The sequence below is a fragment of the Myotis nattereri genome, assembly GCF_964212035.1.
Source record: "Myotis nattereri genome assembly, chromosome: 1".
Taxonomy (NCBI): Eukaryota; Metazoa; Chordata; class Mammalia; order Chiroptera; family Vespertilionidae; genus Myotis; species Myotis nattereri.
Genome location: NC_138075.1, coordinates 46060133 through 46082787, shown reverse-complemented (window position 1 = coordinate 46082787; position 22655 = coordinate 46060133). Strand labels below are relative to the sequence as shown.

Genomic DNA, 22655 nt, shown 5'->3' with positions numbered 1-22655 from the left:
CCATCATACTCTTGCCCCTGGCATGAGATGCCCCAATACTAATGCTTGGGCTGGTCAGCCTTGAGGGTGCTCTGCAAAGGGATAGCCTAGTCCTCCATCCCCCAAACTTTTGGCATCCACTACCCCTACTGAAATTTGTGGAGCCCGATTTCCCCTTCCCTTGCAGTGGCCGTCCCTGAAGCATGCAGGATGCACGGTAATGTTGCCAGTGTGAAGGGTGGCACCAGGAGCATGGATGAGGAAATGTTGGCTTTGACAGCCTTGCTTGTCCCGCACTCAATACTTAGGGCTGTGCTGATCCTCTCCTGCCTCCCCCCAAGGTTAGATCCCAGTAGTGAGGCCATAAAGAGAAACCTATTCCCCTTGGCTCCAGTCCTGCCCTCCTGCCCTGTGGTTTCCAGGTCCTCTTGATAGGGCTGGGGGATTCCAGTGGAATGGCATAGAAAACCTGGCCCACCTTGCTTATTACAGTCATAGAAGAAAATCCCCAAATCTCTGGGCTTTCATCAGAGGATACCTGCTTTGGTTGAAACTCCAGGGTGGGAGTTGGGAGGTGGTGGGATTGCAGGCCAGGGACTCTGAAGGTAAGGTGTGTATCTGGGCCACCTTCTTCTATCCTGTAGCACCTAGCATGGAGCTGGGCACACGGTAGGCAACATGTAGCAGGAAAGGGCTGACATGATGTTGGTTTTGTAAATATAAGGTGTAGGAGGCTTCATTCAGATCAGCCATGAGCAATGGGGCCAGCTGGAGTGAGCTGTCATCCTTGTGCTCAGGGCTGAGGGCAATTTCAGAGCATTTCAACCTCTTCTTTTTAACTAAATATGAAGCAAAAAGCCTTCCTTATTTCTAAGGCAGCAGTCCAGGGTTGAGGGTAGAGGAAGGATCTGACCCAATAGTGTGTGTCGTCCCCCGAGCCCCCCACCCAGAATCCCATGGCTGATGTTTGAGAGTTACCACCACATTTATGGACCGAGTTCCAATGGGCCTGGCCAGAGGAACGTTGCCCATACTTTCAGATCTCCCCCAAGTCAGGCACAATCCCCTTGGGGCTCTCCTGACTCTGGGAACTGGGAAGGGAGGTTTACTCTGAGACCTTCACCCAAAGGAGCAAAATTAGGACAGGGTCCTGAGTTGTCAGAGCCATCAGGCTGGGGAAAGGTTCCCCTGGAGAGTTTAAGAAAGTTGCTATTTAGGTGGGTGCTCTTGTGGCTGAATGATGGGAAGGTCTGGGGAAATGGAAGGAGGCTCCTAATCACAGGCACTCAGAGCTGGGGGCCCAGGAAATGACACCCCACGGGACCTCATCTACCTTTCTCAAGTAGGCTCCTGCTCTCCACTCCCATCATCTCTCTAGGGGAGTCTGAGCCTCCAGCCCCCACCACCCACCCTGCAGGCATGACCACCCACCTTGAACAGTAAACTCAGGGCCCCCCCAAGGATATGTTGTGGCTCTTCCTGGGTGGTGTGTGTGAGGGAGATGGGAATGCTGGGGCATAGCCCTTACCTGAGAGGGAGTAGTCAGTGCTGGTCATCCTCATGGCAGGTGTGTAGGAGACTCGGGGAGCCAGGTCGCGGTCCTTTTCTTTCTGCCGGCGTCGGCGCCAGGCAAAAAGGCCCAGCAGCATCACAATGAGGAACAACAGGAGGACAATGCCTGTGACAGCACCCACCGAGTGCCGCTCTGCACCCAGCGCTGGGCTGATCTTGGTGTAGGGATTCAGCTCCTCCATCATGAGGGCGGCTGTGGGCGGAGGGAGGGCCTCAGCTGGGGCGCCTGCTGGCTCTTCAGATCTCTGTGGGACCTGGACTCCTAACACTCGGAGGCTTGGTTCTGGTCCTGGCCCTAGTCTTTAATTCCGTGATCCCAACCCCTTACTGTGCCTATTTCTTCAACTGCCTAAAGTGAGTGGAGTCCTAGGGAACTCCCCAGGGACAAATATGATCGTGGATCGGAAACAAAACAATGTTTGAATATTTCACTCTTCTTCAAAAAATAAGTTAGATAATAACTCATTTAACCTTCCCAGCAGCCTGGTGAAATAAGGCCTGTTTAATTCTTTCTCTTTCACAAATGGAGAAACTGAGTCACTGAAAGGTTAGGTAACTTGCCCAAGATCAACCAGTAATTGGTAGTGTCAGGTTTCTCATGAGTCGGAAAAACTGGACTCAGCCCCTCTCCCTGCTTACTAGCTGTGTTTCTTAGATGTGACTTAGAGAGTCCTCAGTTGGCTCAGTAATTGCACCCTCTGCAGGGGACTGTGAGCACGACCTGACAGACTGACAATGACAGCTGTGAGTGCTATACCAGTGTGCCCATGATTACTTTCCACAAAACCCCTCTTGATATATGTATAGGCTAACCCCCATCAGAATGCAATGTGCATGGTTTTGGTCCCTTTTCTGTCATGTGGTTAACTGAGCCCATTCTTATCCCGCATTTCCTTAGAACCAATAGCAATAGAACTCACTACCTGTTTGCAGCACTTTACATAGGGGTCTTATGTATACAAAACCATTTCTCAAGGGCTCACATTATTTCAGCTTGGTCGTCCCAACTGCCCTATGGGGGTCTTCGGACTGTAGACCTGGAGCCAAGGCTGAGCCCCTTCGGGTTCCTTGGCTCTCAGTGGAACATCGTGCCATGAAGGAAGACAAGGGCTAATCTAATCTACTCTTTCCACTTTGCATGTGGAGTAACAGGCCCGATAAAAGGAAATGACCTGCTCAAGGACACCTAGCAGGTTGGCAGACCAGAATTTGGCAGATCTTCAGATGGCCTGGTGACTTTCCCCAGCACTAGCTTGTGGTTACCCTTGCTTGGCTCACAGGAAGCTTGCCAAGGATGAGCACAGTGAAGCTGAGGCTGCCTGCTCCATCTGCTCTCCAGCATCTGGAAACTCCTCCCTCCCTTCCGCACCCACCTTACTCCCCCTCTCTGCCCAAAGGTGAATAAAGTCACAGATGTCCTTATGCAATCCAGTTGTTCCTGTTGGGATCTCCCTAGAGTCTGCCTGCATGCCCTTTCCACAGCCCCTTGCCTGAGACTCTGCCCTCTGTGTATTACCTTGGTCACACCTGATTCCTTTGAATCCAGAGCTGCAATAACAGGTGCCAGTGACGTGGTCACAGGTGGCATTGTTCATGCACTCACATAGCTGCTGACAGCCATAGCCAAAGGTTCCTGGGGCACATCCTGTGTAACATGAAGAGTTGGGGTAGACAGTGAGATGCAAGCACACTCCACCCTCCCGTTCATACGTGGGCAGCTCTGCCTCACAGACTGGAACCTACTTCTTTCTCTAGCTACCGCTATGCTTTGATTTGATACTTGGGGGCAGGCAGCACCTCTACCCCTGAGTTGGGGGACACCCACCCCTATTTCCTTCACATTTAACACATTTATACAGTATCCTCCACATGCCAAGCCCTAAGCTGGGTGCCATAGGGGCTGCAAAGAAGGATCGAACAAGGTCTGCCTCCCTCATGACCCCTCAGGCTTCTGCTGTGCCTCAACAATCCACCATCTCCACCCAACTGGAGGAAAAAACCAAACACCAACGTAGGCACGATCTTCGGCGCCTTTCCTTGGAAGTTACTCCAGAAGTCAAGGAAGCAGGGTGTGGAGCCCGGAATGGGGGGCCCTTGAAGAGGGAGGCTGAGGCCCGGCCCCGACACCCAGGGGCATGAGTTGGAACAGCTTACTCTGCTCGCAGTGTTTCCCGGTGAAGCCTGTGCGGCAGGTGCACTTGCCGCTGATGTGGTCACACCTGGCGCCATTCTGACACTGGCACACGCGCCCACAGTCCTTCCCATAAAATGCTGCTGGGCAGCCTGGAGAAACAGGGTGGGGGCAACTGGGGAGGTGCAGCTGGGACCAGACCTGTCTCCTGCCACCTCTCTGAGCATAGAGTGAAGACTAGTGAGACCATGCACCTGGGCCTTTCCCACACTCTGAACCCTCACACGGAGTGGGTGGCGAGTCATTTGGATAAAGGTGTCCTGGAACTAGAAGCCAGGCTGGGGTCTCCTGGCTGTGTAGTAACAGGCCACTCCTCTTCACTCTGGGCCCCACTGTCCAAAGGAGGTCTGGTCTTGGTGATTGCTGGGGAATCCGCCAGCCCTGGTCTCCCAGGACTCTGGGCTCTAACCCCTGCATCCAACCAAGCTTCTCAATCCCGGAGGTGGGAGTGCTCCCAGCCCAGAGGCCTCCTCTCCCCCAGCCCTTGGACTCCACCTCCTCCCACCTTCCACAGAAGCGGTGAACAATGCCCAAGGCCACCAGCAGGCCCCCACGGGATTCTGCTGAGCTGGCAGCCAGGAGGCGGAGCTTACGCTGCGTGCAGAAGAGTCCGGTCCAGCCTGGGGTGCAGTGGCAGGCCCCATCCTCCGCGCTGCAGCGCGCCCCGTTGTGGCAACTGCATGTGTGGAAGCAGGCAGGGCCCCAGAACCCAGGTGGGCAAGCTGGGGGCGGGTGGGATGGGAGGATAAGGGCAAGGCAGAGAGGAGCAGAGGAAAGGGAGGGAGAGGATGGAAGGGTGCACGTCAGAGTCAAGATGCCAGGAGGCATCCAGGTGGCATTTCCTGACTTTTGGGGGGCAGGGGGAGAGGGGGGTTACCATATTCTCAGAATTCCTCTGTTCATTTCTTGGCCCAGTCACCCAGGATTTTCATTACGTCCAGATTCTCTGCCCACTCTCAGCTGAGGGCTCCTTAAACTTCCCCTCTTGGGACTGACTGATTTGGAATGTGTGTGTGTGTTAAATTGTAAACATCCTAGTTTACTATGTGAACTCTGAGCGCTACCTTCCCCATGAGGATGGGGACTTCCCCAGGGTAGGGACTCTGCTCTTTTGGCTGGTGAGCTCCCTGAGGATGGCACCTGTGTCGCCATCAGAACGGAAATTCCCTCAGGCCAGACCATCTCACTGGGACCTCCCTAAGGAGTACGGGCTGGGTCTCACCCATCAGCCAAGGAGCTACACAGAGCATTAGATTGGATACACCTTACATGAACAGCCCCCAGAATGCCCTGTCTAGGCCTAAATGGTGCCCAGGACCATTCACATGGGACACCCACAGGATGCCCTCGCCCCTATAAGGTGACTGCCCTGGCCTCACCTCACTTCCCTACTCCCTAACTCCAACATGCCAGTCAGTCCTTGCCCCCTCTCCTCTCCATCCAAACATAGGGGCTACTCCTTGCTCAGGTGCTGATGGAATATTAATTTTCAGTATTAACAATATTAATTGTTAATATTGTATATTAACAATATTAATACCTTTGATACTGGCAGTTAAAAATGCCAGTGATCAATCCTAATAATTCATCATATTAGCTAGAGAGCTAAGCGGGACTCAGGTGGACATTCCTATCACAGGAGATTTCAGCTCTGGGAGGAAGAGGCACCAGTGGCAAGGAGTGGGGTGATTGGGGGCCTTACCTGGGGTAGGGGACATTCCCAGGAGGCAGCAGCTTACCCTGTGAGCAGTCCTTGCCAATCCATCCAGGGAAGCACTGGCAGGAGCCATCAATGGGGCTGCAGGTTCCATTGTTGGCACAGGAGCAGAGCTGGGCACAGTCCTGCCCAAAGCGCCCTCCAGCACATACTGTGGGCACAGGACAGCTTGGTACCTGCCCTTCCATCAATACTCAGACCACTACCCACAGCTGCATTCCCAGAAGTTTTCAGACTACAGCCATGACCATCCTGGTCTATTTAGGAGCTGCCCATCTCAGCCCTTCTCCATCTGCACAGGAATGAGTTCCTCCCTCGTGCCCACAGCTGCATCCCCTCCAGCAAAGGAACCGATTGAAGCCTGTGGGGTAGGATCACTTGACTGAGGTCTCACAGACACAAGTGGCGAGCTGGGAATCCCACCGCTGCACCCATCCAGTGCTCCCTGCAGTGCTCCACAGCCTCTGCCCTCCGTTACCACACTCTTGCCAACATTACTAATCCCATAGCCATGAGGGCAGAGAATGTAGCTGGAAGGAGAGGGACAGATGCAGAAGGCAGGTCTCTCTGCTGTTTATTGGCCCTGAATGTCTATCCTGTCCACCTATTTCCTCTGTTTCTCCAAATCTGACCTGTTCCTAAAGACTCAGCTCAGCCCTGTCCTCAGGAGAGCCCCCTGGGTCCACAGGGAGCTTTCCCTAACCAAGCTTCCAAGGTATTTCCACCCTGAGTTGCTTGTAGGATTTGGTGTCAGCCCCTCCTGGAGGAGTCACTCATTGGCCCCTGGAAGAAGGGCTAGTTTCCTCAGCTAGGCCACAAGCAACTTTAGGACTCGATCTGAGTGTTAATCGAGCACCCCCCTTTCATTTCCCCCTGCAATCCATCCTCCACCTTCCTACAGCTTTAGCTCTCTGAAGCACAGTTGTCTTCATTGGCACACCTGAGCCTTGCCTGGCATCCTCAGTGGCTCCCCAGTGCCCCAGAATAAAAGCTAGATCCTAGAGATCAGCACTTAATCTACCTCATCCAGACACATGAGCCACTAATTCACACACCACTTTCCAAATGCACCTCATGCCTATCTTCACTCTAGCTCTTCCCTTCCCTGACCCTCATTCCAGCTGTAGAAATCCTACCCTGTCTACAGGACTCATCTTAAGTGCCACCTCCTGCATGATCCCACTGTAAGAAGTGGCTAGTCCTTCACTATCAATTTTCTTCTTCCTTAGTAGAGTCTCGAGTTTCAGCTGGGCCCATGGCCCCCTGAAATAAAGAATTTATTTCCCTGGCTCCTACAGAGCTTGGTGTGGCCATGGGACTACACTGTGGCCAATGGTAAGTGGAAATGTGTGTCTCTTTGTCTGTTCTTGTTGAAGGATAATGTGGATTATGGGTAAGAATGTTGGGTGAGATGGCTGGAGCTCAAGCAGCCATCTTTCATCAGACATGGAAGCCATGTGCTGAAATGGGAATGGCTGAACAAGAGAGAAGGAGCCTGGGTCCCTGACATCTTTGTAGGATACCCTACCATTCCCCAGTGGCCAACTTCTGGGTCTTCTCCCTGTTTTATTTTTAATGTGTGAGGAACATAATGTTTGTCATTTTCAAACCAGATATTTTGGGTTTTTAATGTCAACTACTAGAGGCCCGTTGCATGAAATTCATGCACTGGGGGTGGGGGGGGGGGGGGTGGAGGTGTTCCTCAGCCCAGCCTGCACCCTCTCCAATCTGGGATCTCTAGGGGGATGTCCAGCAGTTGAACATCCCTCTCACAATCCGGGACCGCTGGCTCCTAACTGCTCACCTGCCTGCCTGCCTGATTGCCCCTAACCACCTCTGCCTGCCTGCCTGATTGCCCCCTAACTGCTCCCCTGCCGGCCTGATCACCCCCTAACTGCTCCCCTGCTGGCCTGATCACCCCCTAACTGCTCCCCTGCTGGCCTGATCACCCCTAACTGCCCTCCCCTGTCGGCCTGATCGCCCCTAACTGCTCTCCCCTGCCGGCCTGATTGTCCCTAACTGCCTCTGCCTCAGCCACCGCCACCATGGCTTTGTCCAGAAGGATGTCTGGAAGACATCCAGTCTAATTAGCATATTACCCTTTTATTAGCATAGATAGCTGAACTTGATCCCACCTGATTCACTTCTTCTTCTCTGTTCTGGGGGCTATTTGTTTCTGTTGGAGCTTCTAGAACACTGCTAGTTTCTTCCCTGGTCTTCTGTTACTGTGGCTTGTGAGCCTGTTTCAGGCCAGGCCTGGGTTCGACCCATGTTTGTGTCCCCCACAATGCCTGGAGAAACAACAGTCTCTTAGGCACAGTGGCTGAGTGTGTGGAAATACACTGGTCACCCCTCTCCCCACTCGTTTCCCAGGTTCTTCTGCGAAAGGCAGCGCTTAAAAATGTCCCCTCTAGCCCTAGCTGATTTGGCTCAGTGGATAGAGTGTCAGCCTGCAGACTGAAGGGTCCCGGGTTCAATTCTGGTCAAGGGCATATGCCAAGGTTGCGGGCTCGATCCCTGGTGGGGGACGTGCAGGAGGCGGCCAATCAATGATTCTCATCATTGATGTTTCTCTCCCTCTCTCTTCCTCTCTGAAACCAATAAAAAATCAATCAATAAAAAATAAAAATAAAAAAAATGTTCCCCTCTAGACTCCAGGCTTTGTGAGGGCAGGAACTTGGCTCTCTTGCTCTTTGTTGGGTCTGAGTGCCCAGCACAGTACTTGGTATGCAGCAGTCACGCAGGAAATGTTGCAGAATGGCCAAAATAGGCCCCAGGAGCAGCAACCTTCCAATAGTTTCTGCTAGAAACTCCTGTCCCTTTGAGCTCCTCTCAGTTCAGCATACTCTCCTCAAAGCCCAGTACCAGCAGCCCTACACCCTCCAGGCTTCCTTGCATTCCTGTTATGGGGGAGGAACTCCACACGGAGGATCATGGGGAAGTCTTGATTCTTGAAGAGAAGCAACTTCCCCAGGGCCCAGGCCTCTCCAACCTTTGGGCTGCACTCCCCTTTATGCAACACTGCCTGGCACCCATATTACCAGCCCTTCCCCACCCAGATAGCGGTGCCTAGGATCTGTGCCTCGGATCATTGTCCACTCTCTCTGTCCCGGACACGATCAGTGGTTGGGACAAATAGTAAAAACAGCGTGGTATGCCATGCTCTCCGGTCGAAAGCCTTGGGCTTAGGTTTTATGTGGTCAACAAGCCCTTCTATGGCACTTCTGTGCCCCAGACACTATTCAAAGTGCTTCACAAATATGAGTTCAGTGAACCTTGTAACACTCTCATTATTCTATATTTTCATTATTATTCCTTTTCATTAACTCTATTTCAGGTGAGAAAACTGAGCAACAGAGAGGTTAAGTAACTGGCCCAGAGCACACAGCTGGGAAGTTCTGTCACTTACTGGCTAAGGAGCTTTGGGCAAACCACACCACTCCTCTCAGTGTTTCCCTTGGAATTGGGGCTTTTAGCCTCAGGCTGTGGTTAATAGCTATGGGCAGGGTGGCTGATTGGGGCCCTGTGCTCCTGGTAAAACCCCTACTTCCTTCCAGGGCAGGTCCACTGCCTAGAGGATGATAAACATCTCTCCTCTTTGCAGTTCAGGCTCTGGCTTCAGCTTCCTGAAAAACATGTGGTCCAGGCCCTCTGGGAGGTGTTGATTTGGGGAACTCATCCCCCCTGTCCTGGCTAGAGCTTTCCACTCCTCCCCCCCATCTCTAAAACAAATTCTGAGCTTCTCTAACAAGACCATCTTATCTTTGAAGTCTTTGTCACAGACACAAGTCTTTGACAAATCCACTCACAGAACTGCTAATGTGATTAGTATAATACATTAATTGGGCCACTTCTTAGCTGAATCAAGAGTGAGGCACAGAGAGGGGTGGTGGAGAGAAGGGGGGCTGGTGAAAAGAAAACATCTGGTTATATTTATGTTTAATGATTCTGCATGAGCAATGTCTGTAATTTGTAACTCGCTGGAAAGCTGGTCATTAGAAAGTGTCAGTTCAATTTTTTACAAGGTTTGAGACTTAACCAGGGCAGTTGCCATTAATAGCAAACTCTATTAGATCTATATGTGGAAAATACACATTAGGCCAGTGGGCGATAAATCAGACATCGCAGGATCTGAGAGTTACTCCTCGGGCTGCTTAGGTCCTAATTTAGACTCAGCCTATCTGTATTGATGGCGGGGCCTCTGGTGTTTAATAAGTAAACCTCCATGTGTCAGGTTATGATTAAGCTGTCCTAGGAGGGCTGCAAGCAAATGAAACTGTCACATATGTTTCCCTGGGGCCCAAACTTCTCATGACCTCAGAGCATCATGGAGTCAACTTTTCACTCATACATATTAACAATGGCCCATCCACTTATAAAAATAGCCCAGCTCAGTGGTGATTATTCATCAAAAGAATCAGTTCCCTGGGAGGTAGTAGCTCTCAAGGAAGTATTTAAGCAGAGGCCAGATGAGATTCCTGCACAGATGACCTTGATGTTGCTTTTAGCTCTAAGTTTATCTTAGTCTAAGATCCCTTCCCTCCTTCCAGGTTAGAGTGCAAATTCTGTAACCTTGTGTTCAAAGCTGTTCAGACGGCCCCGACCACCTCCTCAGCCTTTCCCATCCCCAGCTCGTCCCTACTGCTGGACGGTTGCGTGTCCGCTCCCCTGTGCTTTGCCCAGGCTGTTTCCTCTACCCGAATGCCTTTCTTCCTTCTCTGCCTTTCAAGCTGAGGCCCAGTGAGGTCCTGCCCAGCATGGAGCCATCTCCCAAATGCACACTGCCCTGGGGACACTAAGCTGGGGCTGCAATAAGCCGTGGTGTGTGCTGGAGCCAGCTTCGACCTTTGCACTGTTGTTAAATATTCAGGATTTCTGTGACAGGTGTTAAACCACTGGAATCAGCCTTAGTGGGAATGTTTTATAGAAATTTGCAAATGCTATAAATCAGAGCTCTCCCCCACAGAGAGCCAGGTTAGCAGCACACCAAAGCAAATAAGCTTTGAGTGGCAGGGGTTGGCTGGAGTTGGTGTTGGGAAGGATTCCGCAGCTGAGACAGGAAACGGGGTGGTGTGTGATTAGTGATGTTGGCCTGAGTGCGAGGGGAGGAGGACTGCAGAGTTGCCATCTCCAGCTGAAGCCAGAACTGACTCCTCTGAGCTCCCACAGCTTTCTCTGCCTCTACCACTCGGCCCTCATATAAGCCATGAGGACCTCACCTATGCTTGTTTTATTTTTCACCCATTTAGCATGGGCTTTGGCATCAGAATTTGTTTCTTGCTCTGCTACTTGCTAACTGTGAGACCTTCGAGAAATGATGTTACCTCTCTGAGCCTGTGCCTTTAACTTCCTCATGGCTTTGTCTTATGCCTTGTGGTGCCCAGGTCTTAGAAAGGTAGGCCCAAGCCCTGAAGAGGCAAGGAGCTGCCTCCACAGATTATGATGAGACTCCCAAGCCCTTCCCTCCCTCCCAGGACTCCTCACCTCCCTGGCTCCCTTCCCCCGAGACAGTACCTTGGTTGCAGAGGGCTCCGGAGAATCCGGGGAGGCACTCACAGCCGCCGCTGATGTGGTGGCAGGGCCCGCTGCTGTGCACGCAGAGGGGGCACGGCTGGGCGCAGCTGTGGCCATAGAACCCAGGGGGGCATACTGGGGGTGATGGGGAGATGTGGTCAGCAGCCCAAAGGGCCTCAGCCAGCCCGGTCACCCTTCCAGTTCCACCTAGTGATGAAGGGAGGCTCCTCAAAAATACAGGGAGAGCCACTCCCACCACACCTTGGAGGGCCTGTCTCTGTGCAGAGAAGAGCTGTGGTCTGGTCCTCTTTCCATTGAGGGGCTGGGCCCTGAACTTGGGGGCAGAAAAGCCAGGGGGGCAGAGAGGGGACTAGAGGAAGGGCAGGCTAGTTCTAAATGGGAATGGATGGGAGGATGAGGTGACTGAGGTGAGGTCTGAGGATGGAGAAAGGGGGCTCAGCCTTACTTCTCTGGCATAAGGGTCCTCGGAAGCCAGGGGCACACTCGCAGCTCCCATCCTCGGGGGAGCAGGAGCCGCCGTTCTCGCAGCTGCAGGAGACGGAGCAGTTGGGGCCCCAGCGACCAGGTGGACACGTGCTGTCACAGCGGACGCCTGTGGACCAGAGGCAGACTCGGGTCAGCGGTAAGAGGGGTAAGGGAAAAGGAAGAACAATGGGCCCGGCCAGCATGGCCCAGTGGTTGAGTGTCAACCTATGAACCTGGAGGTCATGGTTCGATTCCTGGTTGGGGCACATGCCTGTGTTGTGGGGCGATACCCAGGGTGGGGCATGCAGGAGGCAGCCGATCAATGATTCTCTCTCATCATTGATGTTTCTATTTCTCTCTCTTCCCTTCCTCTCTGAAGTCAATTAAAAAAAAATTTTTTTTTAAAGGAAGAATGGTGGGAAGGGGACACCATGCAGTAGGAGAGGTGGAAGCAAACAGTGCATCTCGGAATGTAGAGGAAAAACCCAGCCAAGGCGTGGCCTATCAGGGAGGGCTTCCAGGAAGAGGTGATGCCAAACTGAGTCCTAAGGGCTAAGGGGAAACTAACCAGGTAAAGGGAATCCTGTGTGCAAAGAACAGGAGGCAGGAGAGAATCATGCCTTGAAAGAAAAAATAGTTCCATGTGGCTGCACCATCTGTATATATAAAAGCCTAATGTGCAAATTGTCCCCTCGAGAGTTCAACCGGGAGACTGGGAGTTCAATTGCTCACTATGACGTGTGCTGACCACCAGGGGGTGGGTGGCATGGAATGAAGGAAGGCCCCGTCCAGCGGCCGGCAACCAGCAGCCGGGGAAGGGAAGCCCTGGCCGGCTACTGGAAGACCCTGGTCGGCACTGATTGTAGGCCAGGCCTAGGGACCCTACCTGTGCACAAATTTCGTGCACTGGGCCTCTGGTAAAGTTTAAAATGAGATTTGGCAAAGAGATGCAATTGTGGGAATAAGGGACCAGATCATAAGGGCCTCCTTCACTTTTGACATATTAGCTGGTATCTAAGGATAGGCCTGGGAAAAACCAACTATGGGGCAAGTGAGTGCTGTTACGGGGGTTGCACACACTGGGAGTGAGCTACTTGCCTACCCACGTTAGCCCAGGAGCCACTGGTTCTCCCTGGGTCCCAGCCAGCCAGCTCGGGCCTGGGACCCAGAGAGTGGGTGGGGTCTTTTCAGATTCTTTGACCACAGTCCTCGGTGCAATATGTATTTTATATCATAGGTGCACACATATGTATAACAGAAACCAAGCCTTTGAAAAATGACATTTACGTGTATGAGGCACTCTGATATTTTCTCTGCACTGTGATATATTCTATTCATTAAGAAAAAAGAAAGCTAGTTGTGACCAACAAATGGATTTAATGACCTTCAGTTTGACCAGTGGTGGCCTATAGGGGATGGAAAGAGTAGTAAGGCCTACACATTCTTTTATAGCTGAGAGGAAATTATGTGTTGGGGGTGATTACCTCCAAAGAAGGGATTTGAAAAGGCCCGAGGCTGGAGGCCCCAGCTCTGGGGTGGAGTTTGTTCCCAGGCAGAACGTCTCACATGCATTAATTAGCCGAATGGACCGGGGGACCCTAGAGACCTGTGTGGCTTTGGAAGGTGAGTATCAGGAGCTCAGAATATCAGAATTAGTTTAAAAATCAGGTCTGCCTTGTTATAAGGACAGGGATTTTGAGAGAAAGAAAAGGATGAAGACAGGCCCAGTGAACACAGCTAGTCCTAGCAGCGGAGGGAGAGCAGTGAGACCAATTTAGCTGGAATTGTACAAGCCCGCCTGGGTGGTGGGGAGAGGGGGAGGAGGCAGGACAGCCGAGGGAACGCAGGAGGGGAAACAACAGTCTCCACTCATCCTGCAGTGCCTGCGCCCTCTCCAGGACATAGTGTCTGTGCGGAGGGTGAGGGGCAGCTTCTCTCCAGGAAACGGGATCTTTCCCCAGTGAGAATCTGGGGGCCACACTCCACCTCTGGATGGAGGCCTCTCCCTGGGGAGTGCTGGGTGCACAGAGGTGAGTCCTGGACCTGCAGCATGGACTGACTGCAGGGGAGCCTGGGGAAGGGGAGACCAAGGGGAAGCCTTCGTGAAGCTGTGCAAAACCAGAGGCTGCCATCGGCCCCAAGGAATTCTTTTCCCTCAGTTGTTGGAACACCCAGGCTGCAGGCTGCAGGCTGCAGGCCTAGAGACTGCCGTAGACCAATTCCAGCATGTCATAATTTCAAGAGTTTCATCAAAAGGTTGATGAGACTTGGGGACTCAACAGGGTTGAGTCACACATGTAGTCATCTGTTGGGAATGGCTAAAGGCATTTCCCCAGACCTGAATAGGAAACTGATTGTGGCTGCCAGACAGTTAAAGGGCATCTTAATCTACATGTCATTGCCTCCTACTGGCCAAACACCTGAACAGCCATAGGCTATTCCCCTGACAATGCCTCTGTACCCTTTGAAACCTTACCCTTTGAAGTGTATTATCTCCACCTTGCCTTAGGACAAATTGTGTTAATAAAAGCAAGGGTCCTAGGCAAGGAGGTACTCTTCAGTTCCTTTGGCTGAAGGTCCTCTGACCCCCAATGCCTTTCAAAATTATATCTCGTCTCCGGACTCTTTATTAGTCTCTGGATTTCTATGTCATCTACGCGCAGCCCCTTTTCCAGATTCCTGAACCCTTCTTGATGCTGGGACATGAACCCCGGCAGAGACACTGCTGTTCCTGGGGGCACACGGACTAAGGTGGACTCCCCCATCTGATGGGACCTATGCCTACGCAGGAAATATTCTTTGTAGCATGACCAAGCACATGTGTCACAGACCTGGCTCTTTGCTAGTACTATATGCAGACGTTGCTATGATTACTAAAGCACACTGCTTGCAAGACACCCTGCATCAAGCACCCTGAATTGATGGCAGCATTTGCTATTGTCTCCCCCCAACTGGTGGATATTGAAAGTGCAGCCACTCTCATGTGTGGGATCCTCAAATTGTTTTCAGGTCAGGAAGGCGTCCTTTGTCTTGGAGATTAGAACCACAGGGATAAGGTGACTATGCTAGGATTGCAGGTGGCTTGCAAGGGCCCATTGGGCCCTAGGATTTGGCAGTTATTCTATTCTAGGCCTTGATTCTGCGGGAGTGGGGCTCATGTTTGAACTTCATTTATGTCCTAAGAGCTACCTGGAATTTAAGACATTGGGACCTAAGTGGGGAGAAGGGCCCAGGGCTCCCTCTGTGCGGAGTAAGTTCTAGAAGGGGACTTACTAGTGTGGTCGAAGGGGCTGACCTTGGCCTGGTGGGAGGCTCTCCAAATGTGGAAGAGGCATAGCTTCATCAGCTACCTTCTCTAGGCCCGTTTCCCTGTAGTTGAAGGGGGATAATTCCCCTGAGAGGTCCCTGCCCTGCTAACCCCCAGGGAATCTTCCTGCTTCACTTTTCAGGACCCTCCACGCCTCTATATTGGGGTAAGAATCCACATACTGTGGCCTCTAGTTCATGCCCCAAGGCCAGCAGCCACTCAGCAGCCCTCATCCTGTAGGGTCTCCTTCTCCAGGAAACCTTCCTGGATGTCTGCCTAGGGATTCAAGCATCTAATTGATAGTCACCAACATACAGCTTTGTCCCCACCTGTTATTTGAATGTTTCGTGTATAGGAGTCCTGTCTCCCCTGCCAGCAATATGATGACAGAGACTCTGGTCTCCTGACACTTTGATCCTCCTTCCTTGGTCCTTCTAATGGACGGGGATGTCGTCTTGGTCATTTTTGCATCTCTGGTGCCCAGCACAGTGTCTGACACAGAGTGGGTGCTTAGGGACTGCTGCTCTTTTCGAGTTTTGCCATTCACTGCGGGCAGGCCTGACACAGTGCTGGACACATGGTAGCCGCCAAATAAAGACTTGGTGAATGCTTGAGTGAGGAAATGCTAACTGAAGGAGTAAATGGCTCCCCCTGAAAATGGAATCCTGTGTCTCCCTTCCCTTGTCACTAATGTCCCGAGACCTTGGGCAACTCCCTTTCCTTGTCTGAAGCAGGAACAGGTTGGGCTATTTCATCTTCAAGGTCTCCTTTACTTCGAGAGGAAAAACCATATATGGTTATAGGCCAGCTCCTTTCAATTTATCTCAAGAAACCTGTAGTAAGCACCTACTATGTGCGGGGCAAGATGAATTAGACATGAGGCCAGTCGTCAAGAAGCCTGTGGCTTATGGGGGCAAGGGGAGAAGACATGCACACACTTTGGGCGCCAGGCACAAGCAATATGCCAGGGGCTGGGGAGGGGCCACTGAGCAGGCGGCTGGGGCCTGTCCCCCACCCCCTCCCTATCTCTCCTCAGTCCCCTTCTGCATGATAAGCCCCAGGACATCAATCGCTCCTTTGAAATGTCTTCAGGACCATGTTTGGGGAAATTAGCTTTAGAACAGCAGAGGCTTTACTGAAAGGCTGTCCATCAAAGACAGGATTTCTAAGCACCAGATATCATTAAAATCTTATCAGCGCACCTGAAATTAAGGCAATGAAAAATTAAAGTGGGTTTCTACTTGGCTCCAGCTAAGAGTCTAAGGTGCCAATATCCTGAAGGGCAGGGCAAGGGGAGCCAGGTCGAAGATTCTGCCGAGGAGGCAATGTCCCTGGCCCTGGGCTGCTCAGAAACTTTCTGCTTCCAGAGAAGAGGCTGCTCAGCAGCCGGTGTGAATTATTTATCTGAGGACGTCCACTGCCAGCAATGCCTGCATTTCCTTCTCCTGGGGCCTGGCTAGTGGGTTCATTGTCGCAGAATATCATTATTCAGCACTTCCTGTATTCAAGGTTTACATTTACTGAGCACTTACTACGTGCCAGGTACTGTCAGCACTTACAGGCATTAATTCATTGAAGTTTCAAAAGGACCCTGTTGTTACAAGGATTATAATTATCTGCATTTTATGAATGGAGAATCCGGGCCCTGAGCGGTTAAAGGACCTGCCCAAGGTCACCAACCCGAACAGTCTGGCTGCACTCTTAACCGCTGTGTTATCCATCTCAGTGTGTGGCAGGCAGTGGATACAGTGGTGAACCAGGCGGATATGGTCCCTTCCTCCACAGAGCTGATGGTGGCGGGGGGAGGCAGATAATAAACAAATAGCTACTAATCTGAGTTCAGTGACAATTGCGGTTCGCACTGCAAAAGGAAAAATGTCGGATATTATGAGAATAAATAAAGGTTAAGGGGGTGGGTTGTGGCTGGGGGAGAGAGCCTTGGAGGAAATAACCTTGGAGTTGAAATCTGGTGGAGGAGAAGGCATTATCAGGCACAGAGACAGGGATAGTGATCCAGGCAGAGGGACTACGCCTACGAAGGCCTGGAGGCAGGAAGGTGGTCGGCCTGGGCGGCGGGAATAGTGAGGGATGGGAGGGGGCAAAGGAGAGGTAGAGGAGTTGGGCAGGCCCGTTTCATGTGGGCCCCAGGCCACCTTAAGGACTCTAGATTTTATATGAATGCCATGGGAAGCCACTGAGGCATTCTGAGCAGGGACTGGTGTGAAAGGATCTGGGCTTTGAAAAGTTCACGTTGGCCACCATGTGCAGAATGGAAGTGGCCGGGCGAGAGGGGAGGCGCAGAGACCAAGCAGGAGGCCAAGGCAGTGCCGGCTGAGAGACAGTGCCTGGGGGGCCAGAGTGGGGGCGTGGGAGGGAGAAAAGTGATGGATGACAGGTCAGGTAGAGACTAGCCTGGGCTAAGGAGCAAGTTCCTTGTCTCCTCTCCACCATATGGTCTGCAAACACCTATGGCCACCAGGGGTCAGCCTTTGTCTGATTCTTCATTGCTGTGCCCCTTCTTAGGAGAGAGCCTGCACATAGGTGTTCAGTAAATACTTGTTTACTCAGATTGAATGGAATGGAGAGCTGAAGCCCAGGAAATAAAGGGAAAGGTACATATTTAGGAAGCAAGAGGAAGTCATGAAGGAGAGAGAGCAGTCAAGAGAAGAAGGAAAATACCAAGAGCCCAGTTTCCCAGGACCTGGGTGGTGGGGAGGCAGCAGGGGTTACCTGTCCATCCCGCCAGGCAGCAGCAGTGGCCGGTCACAGGATCGCAGCCATCGGCGTGGCTGCAGTCACAGCGCTCACTGCAGTTTGGCCCAAATGTGCCATCCTGTGGACAGAGGGGAGAGCGAAGTGATCAGATCCAGCTCCCCAGAGCTCCACACACCTCTGTTGGAATTTGATGGCAAAATGGAGCCACTGCCCCACAAGGACGCACAGAGACTGGGGCCGGGGCACAGTGGGAACACTTTTTATAACTGGGTGTCCACACGGCCATCAAGCCCCTTCAAGGAATTCTCTGGCTGCTTTAACAAGAGCATGGGGTTTGGAAGGAGGGAGGTGATGGTCCCGCCCTGCTTCTCAATGGTCAAGCTCAGAGGGCTGTAATGACCATCCATTAAAACTGTGAATGGAAATGCACTTGGCAAATTGCAACACATCAATCACATGTGAGGAATGACTGATTTATTCTTTGTTATTAGGGAAGAGGTGGTGACTAATACGTGTTGGGTGCTCATTAGGTATCAAGAGCCTTATGTTCTCTTCACAACGACTCTGTGCAATGGTTCCATTCTACCCACAATTTAGAGCAGCGGTTCTCAACCTGTGGGTCGCGACCCCTTTGGCGGTCGAACGACCCTTTCACAGGGGTCGCCTAAGACCATCCTGCATATCAGATATTTACATTATGATTCATAACAGTAGCAACATTACAGTTATGAAGTAGCAACGAAAATAATTTTATGATTGGGTCACAACATGAGGAACTGTATTTAAAGGGCCAGAAGGTTGAGAACCACTGATTTAGAGGGAAACATGGTTAGAGAAGGGAAGTATCATGCTCAAGGTAACAGGAGGTGGCAAAGTCAGGATTTGCACCCAGGACTGTAAGACTCATGTGACAATATCACATCAGTTGGTTTAACTTAGTCATATTTTAGACTGCGATCCGGTGATTAAGTCTGGTGGTTGTTGCTGGATAGTGCTTGGTTCAGGCCTCCCACACCCCAATCATAAAATTTTAGATGCTGGAAGCGGAAAGAAGCTAAGACATGATCCATCAGGGGATGGCCACTCTGATGGCTTAGTGAGGCCGTCCTATAGCACCGTATTGTGAAGGATTCTGAAGGTGCATTTGGGCTCAGGTAAACATGCCGAGTCAACTAATGTTTACTGAGAGCTGCAGGGGGCAAGGAATGCCACATGACCACATCTGCCAGGTATTTGCCATTTTATAGATGAGAGGGCTGAGACCCGAAGTGGGAAAGTGGCCCCAGAGAGGTTAGAAGTAGGGCCGAGACCTGATCTATGGTTTCCATCTGTGCTCTTCTCTGTGGACAAAATAACTCCAGGGGAAGGGTGAGGGGATGCTGGGCCCACAAGGACCTTTCCAGCCCTGGGCACTCACCGGGCAGGGCAGCTCGCAGGCGTCTCCCAGCCAGCCGGGGGCGCAGGCGCAGGCGCCGTCTGTGGGGCTGCAGGCCGCCCCGTTGGCGCAGGTGCAGCTCTCGTTGCAGTTCAGGCCCCAGGTCCCGCCGGGACAGGGCAGGGTGCAGTCGAGGCCCTGCCACCCTGAGGGAGGGAAAGGCTGTCGGCTCTCCATTCGGGCCCAGCACAGCCTGCTGCTCACTCTCCCCAGCTCTGCACAGGGCACCCTGCCCAAACCCCAACCTCTCAGATCGCTGGGTTAGGACACCATTCCACAGAGTCCGCTCCGAAAGACGGTTGCCCCGTGCTGGGTGGCTGTGCCGGCTGTTAGGAGAGCTGGGGCTAGAATGCGGCCTCCTGCCTCCCAATTCTCACTGTTTTTTGGGTGGGCTCATGAGCCCACCTGGGATAGGGAACCAGCTGAGGTGGGGAGAGCGCTCTCAGCCCAGGGGGCCAGCCTGTCTCAGGGCCCTTTGTTTTGGGGACGATCTGATTTCCCACTCTAGGCTGGTCACTGGCCTGCTTGACCTCAGCTCCGTTTCCCCCTCCCCTGCTCTGTTCTCTGACCCAAGGGGCCGACCCCTGTAGCTGCACCGCCCAAGCCCCCCTCCGCTGGCTCCCAGGCGGGCTTGCTGATGGGAGATCTGGCCCGCAGACCGGAGGGCAGGAGCAGGAGAGACACCAGGTGTCTCTTATTTCTCTGCCTCGAGCCTCTAGTGGGGCTGTTTCCTTCGTGCTCCAGCTCTATTGTGCTGCCCCTCTGTCCATGTCCCAGCTCCACCAGGTGGCCCTCACCCCCAGGAGTGGCAGCAGCTCCTCCCACAGTTGCTAATCTCTGGTTGCTCACCTGCCCTTGTCCCTCCTTCAGCTCTTCTCACACCAGGTAGCAAATCCCCTTTATCTCATTCCCACTACTGAAGCCCCTGGCCTGGGTTTCGGTGGCTGGAACCTGATGTACAGGCTCCCTGACCCTGCGTGTGGGTGGATGGGGCAGGAGCAGCCCAGACCCCTCCACTGGTGGCCCCCCTGCGCAGTGTGCACCTCAAGGGGGGTGGGATTGAGAAAGAAGGCACGTTACCTTCCTTGCAGGTACAGGAGCCGTCTACTGGGGAGCAGGTGCCACCGTTGTTACAGCTACAAACAGATGAGCAGTTGGGGCCGTAGGTCCCTGCTGCACAGGGAACTGCGCAGACCTCCCCCTGGGAAAAGAGGTGAGCTTTGGATCAGAGGTTGCCCCATGCTGGGGGGCCGTGACCAGCGAATCCTGCCCCTGACCCAAGATGTCCATGTTCTGGAGTCTGTGTGTTATCTTACCGGCGAAAGCGACTTTGCAGATGTGATTAGGGCCTTGAGCTGGAGAATCTTGGATTACCCAGGTGGGCCCAATGTAATCACACGAGCCTTTAGAGTGGGTCTCAACCTTGGGTGCACATCAGAATCACCTGGGAATCTTTTTAAACTCTTACTAATGTTGTGGCCCCACCCCATGACAAAGAAACAGAATTTCTGGAGGATGAGGCCCAGGAATCAGGATTTTAAAAAGATCCCCAGGTGATTCTGATGTGCAGCCAAGGTTGAGAACCACTGCTTTAGAAGTAAAAGATCATCAAAAGGGGAGCCTTGAGATGTTCTCCACCTGCCTTTGAAGATGGAGGCGGGAGCCACAAGTCAAGGAAAAATGGGGGAAACCTCAATCCTACAACCCTCGTAACTGAATTCTGCCCACAACTGACTGAGCAGGAAACAGAGTCTCCCCTGGAGCCTCTAGAACAGCCGTGGGCAAACTACGGCCCGCAGGCTGGATCCAGCCCATTTGAAATGAATAAAACTATTGAAATAAAAGACCGTACCCTTTTATGTAATGATGTTTACTTTGAATTTATATTAGTTCACACAAACACTCCATCCATGCTTTTGTTCCGGCCCCCCCCCCCCCCCACTCCCGTCCAGTTTAAGAACCCATTGTGGCCCTCGAGTCAAAAAGTTTGCCCACCCCTGGTCTAGAAGGAACACAGTCTGCCACACCTTGATGTAGTCCTGGCAGACCCAGACTAGACTGTTGACCCACAGAAATGTAAGATAATACATTTGTTTTGTTTTAAGCCACCGCATTTGTGCTAATCTGTTACGGCTGTAACAGAAAACCAACACAGCGATCCTTACCAGTTGGGGGAGGGTCAGGCTTCCAGACCACAGCTCCAGGATGGGCAAAGCCCCCAGGGAGCTCGACCTCTGAGTCTGTACTAGGTCGCAGCAGCCCAGAATTGAACCCTTCGCCTCTCAGTCTTATTTGATTGTTGCCAGCAACCCCAAGACACAGATAATAATTTCCTATTCCTATTCACCTGAACCCCAGAGAAGTTAAATGGAAGTAATAATAGCTAATGCTTATTAAGTGCTTTCTCAATATCGGGCACCCTGCATCCATCATCGCATTTAATCCTCACAGGACCCTCAGGAGATAGGAACTATCGTCTCAGCAGTATTCGTACTTAATAGAATAGTTGTATGGAGAAGTTAGTGACTTAGCCCAGGTCATGGAGCTAAAAATGGTTGCTCTCTACCTGAATCCAGCTGGCTGCTTACACATTCTGTTCCCAGGTGCCATAAACTGGCTCCCCGAGAACGCATTCTCTGAGATGGAGTTTAGCGAGCTCTTGGAGGGTAGGGGGAGCAGGACTGGGCAGAGGGAGAAGCTGCACTGAGGTGCAGTTGCAACAGGACTGATCGTTGGGGAAGCTCTAGAGCTGGGATGGCCCTTGAACTTGTCCCGCCGGGGCGAGGGAGGGAGGGCCTAGACACCCCCCAGTCACTGGGTCTCCACTGCCTGGGGGAGGGGGCATTTCAGGGGAAGCTCTGGGCTGAGGGCCATTTCTGGAGAGGGGCTCAGCCTGAAGCCCCCAGCTTCCTGCAGGGGAGGAAGGAGGGCCTCCATCCTAAATGGTGAATTTGGGCAGCCTACTGCGCAGCCATTCCACCAGGCCTCCTTGGTGGGCTATGAGCTCCGGGGGGGTGGGGGGGGGGTGGGGGGGGGTTTCAGAGTGAGGGCAAGCCACAGAGCAGGAGGCCAGGAGAGGGATGTCAGAGGCCTGGAGGTGGGGTGGAGGGAGCCTTCAGTTAATCAGAGAAGAGGAGGGGGCGGGGTCAGGCAGTCGAGTGGGAAGAGTGTGGACAAGAATGCAGAGGAATGTGAGAGTGAAGAATGTTCTGGGGTAGCTGGAGGGAGGTGATCAGTGTCAGAAAGGGGAGGGAGATATTTAAAAGGGGAGTTGGGAGCCTTGAATGCCACGTAAGGGAGTCTGGGCTTTGTTCCCTGAGTCCCCCAGGACATGCCTTCCTCACTCAGAACCTAGTCTGGAGCTGTCTGCTCTAGAGAAGGTGGTCGCTGGATATTGAATTCCCACTGCATCCCCCCAGGGAGTGTCTCCAGCAGCTTCTGGGGTCTTACCCTAGGCGTACTGTAGGGATGCTGAGCAGATGGGACCAGGAGACCAGAGCTTGTCTGGGCCCCACTAGCTGTGTTACACGGGATAGGTTACTGCCCCTCTCTGAGCCTTCGTTCCAGCATCAGTGAAATGACAGGTCGGAAGCAGAGGAGCTCACTGCTAACTCAAAGGGTCCCAGGCAGCTGGCCTCACTCCCATTTAGGCCACAGAGAGACCCAAGATTACGTATGAGCCATCTGAAGGGAGGCTCCTCTCCAGCCCTTTCCTCCTCCTGGCTCTTGAGCACTGGCT

At 52.6% G+C, this 22655-nt stretch overlaps 1 protein-coding gene across 1 annotated transcript in view; it reads right to left on the bottom strand.

The window, feature by feature from the left end:
• Positions 1 to 22655, bottom strand: part of MEGF11 (multiple EGF like domains 11) — a 68634-nt gene that overhangs the window by 12620 nt on the left and 33359 nt on the right. The window contains exons 4-13 of the mRNA XM_081113446.1: positions 19997 to 20117; positions 18899 to 19062; positions 17497 to 17599; positions 11440 to 11586; positions 10974 to 11108; positions 5482 to 5610; positions 4336 to 4464; positions 3706 to 3834; positions 3068 to 3196; positions 1508 to 1744 (exon numbers count right to left, since the gene is read on the bottom strand). Of these exons, the coding sequence (XP_080969572.1) occupies positions 1508 to 1744; positions 3068 to 3196; positions 3706 to 3834; positions 4336 to 4464; positions 5482 to 5610; positions 10974 to 11108; positions 11440 to 11586; positions 17497 to 17599; positions 18899 to 19062; positions 19997 to 20117 (1423 nt within the window). The remainder of the gene's footprint in view (positions 1 to 1507; positions 1745 to 3067; positions 3197 to 3705; positions 3835 to 4335; positions 4465 to 5481; positions 5611 to 10973; positions 11109 to 11439; positions 11587 to 17496; positions 17600 to 18898; positions 19063 to 19996; positions 20118 to 22655) is intronic.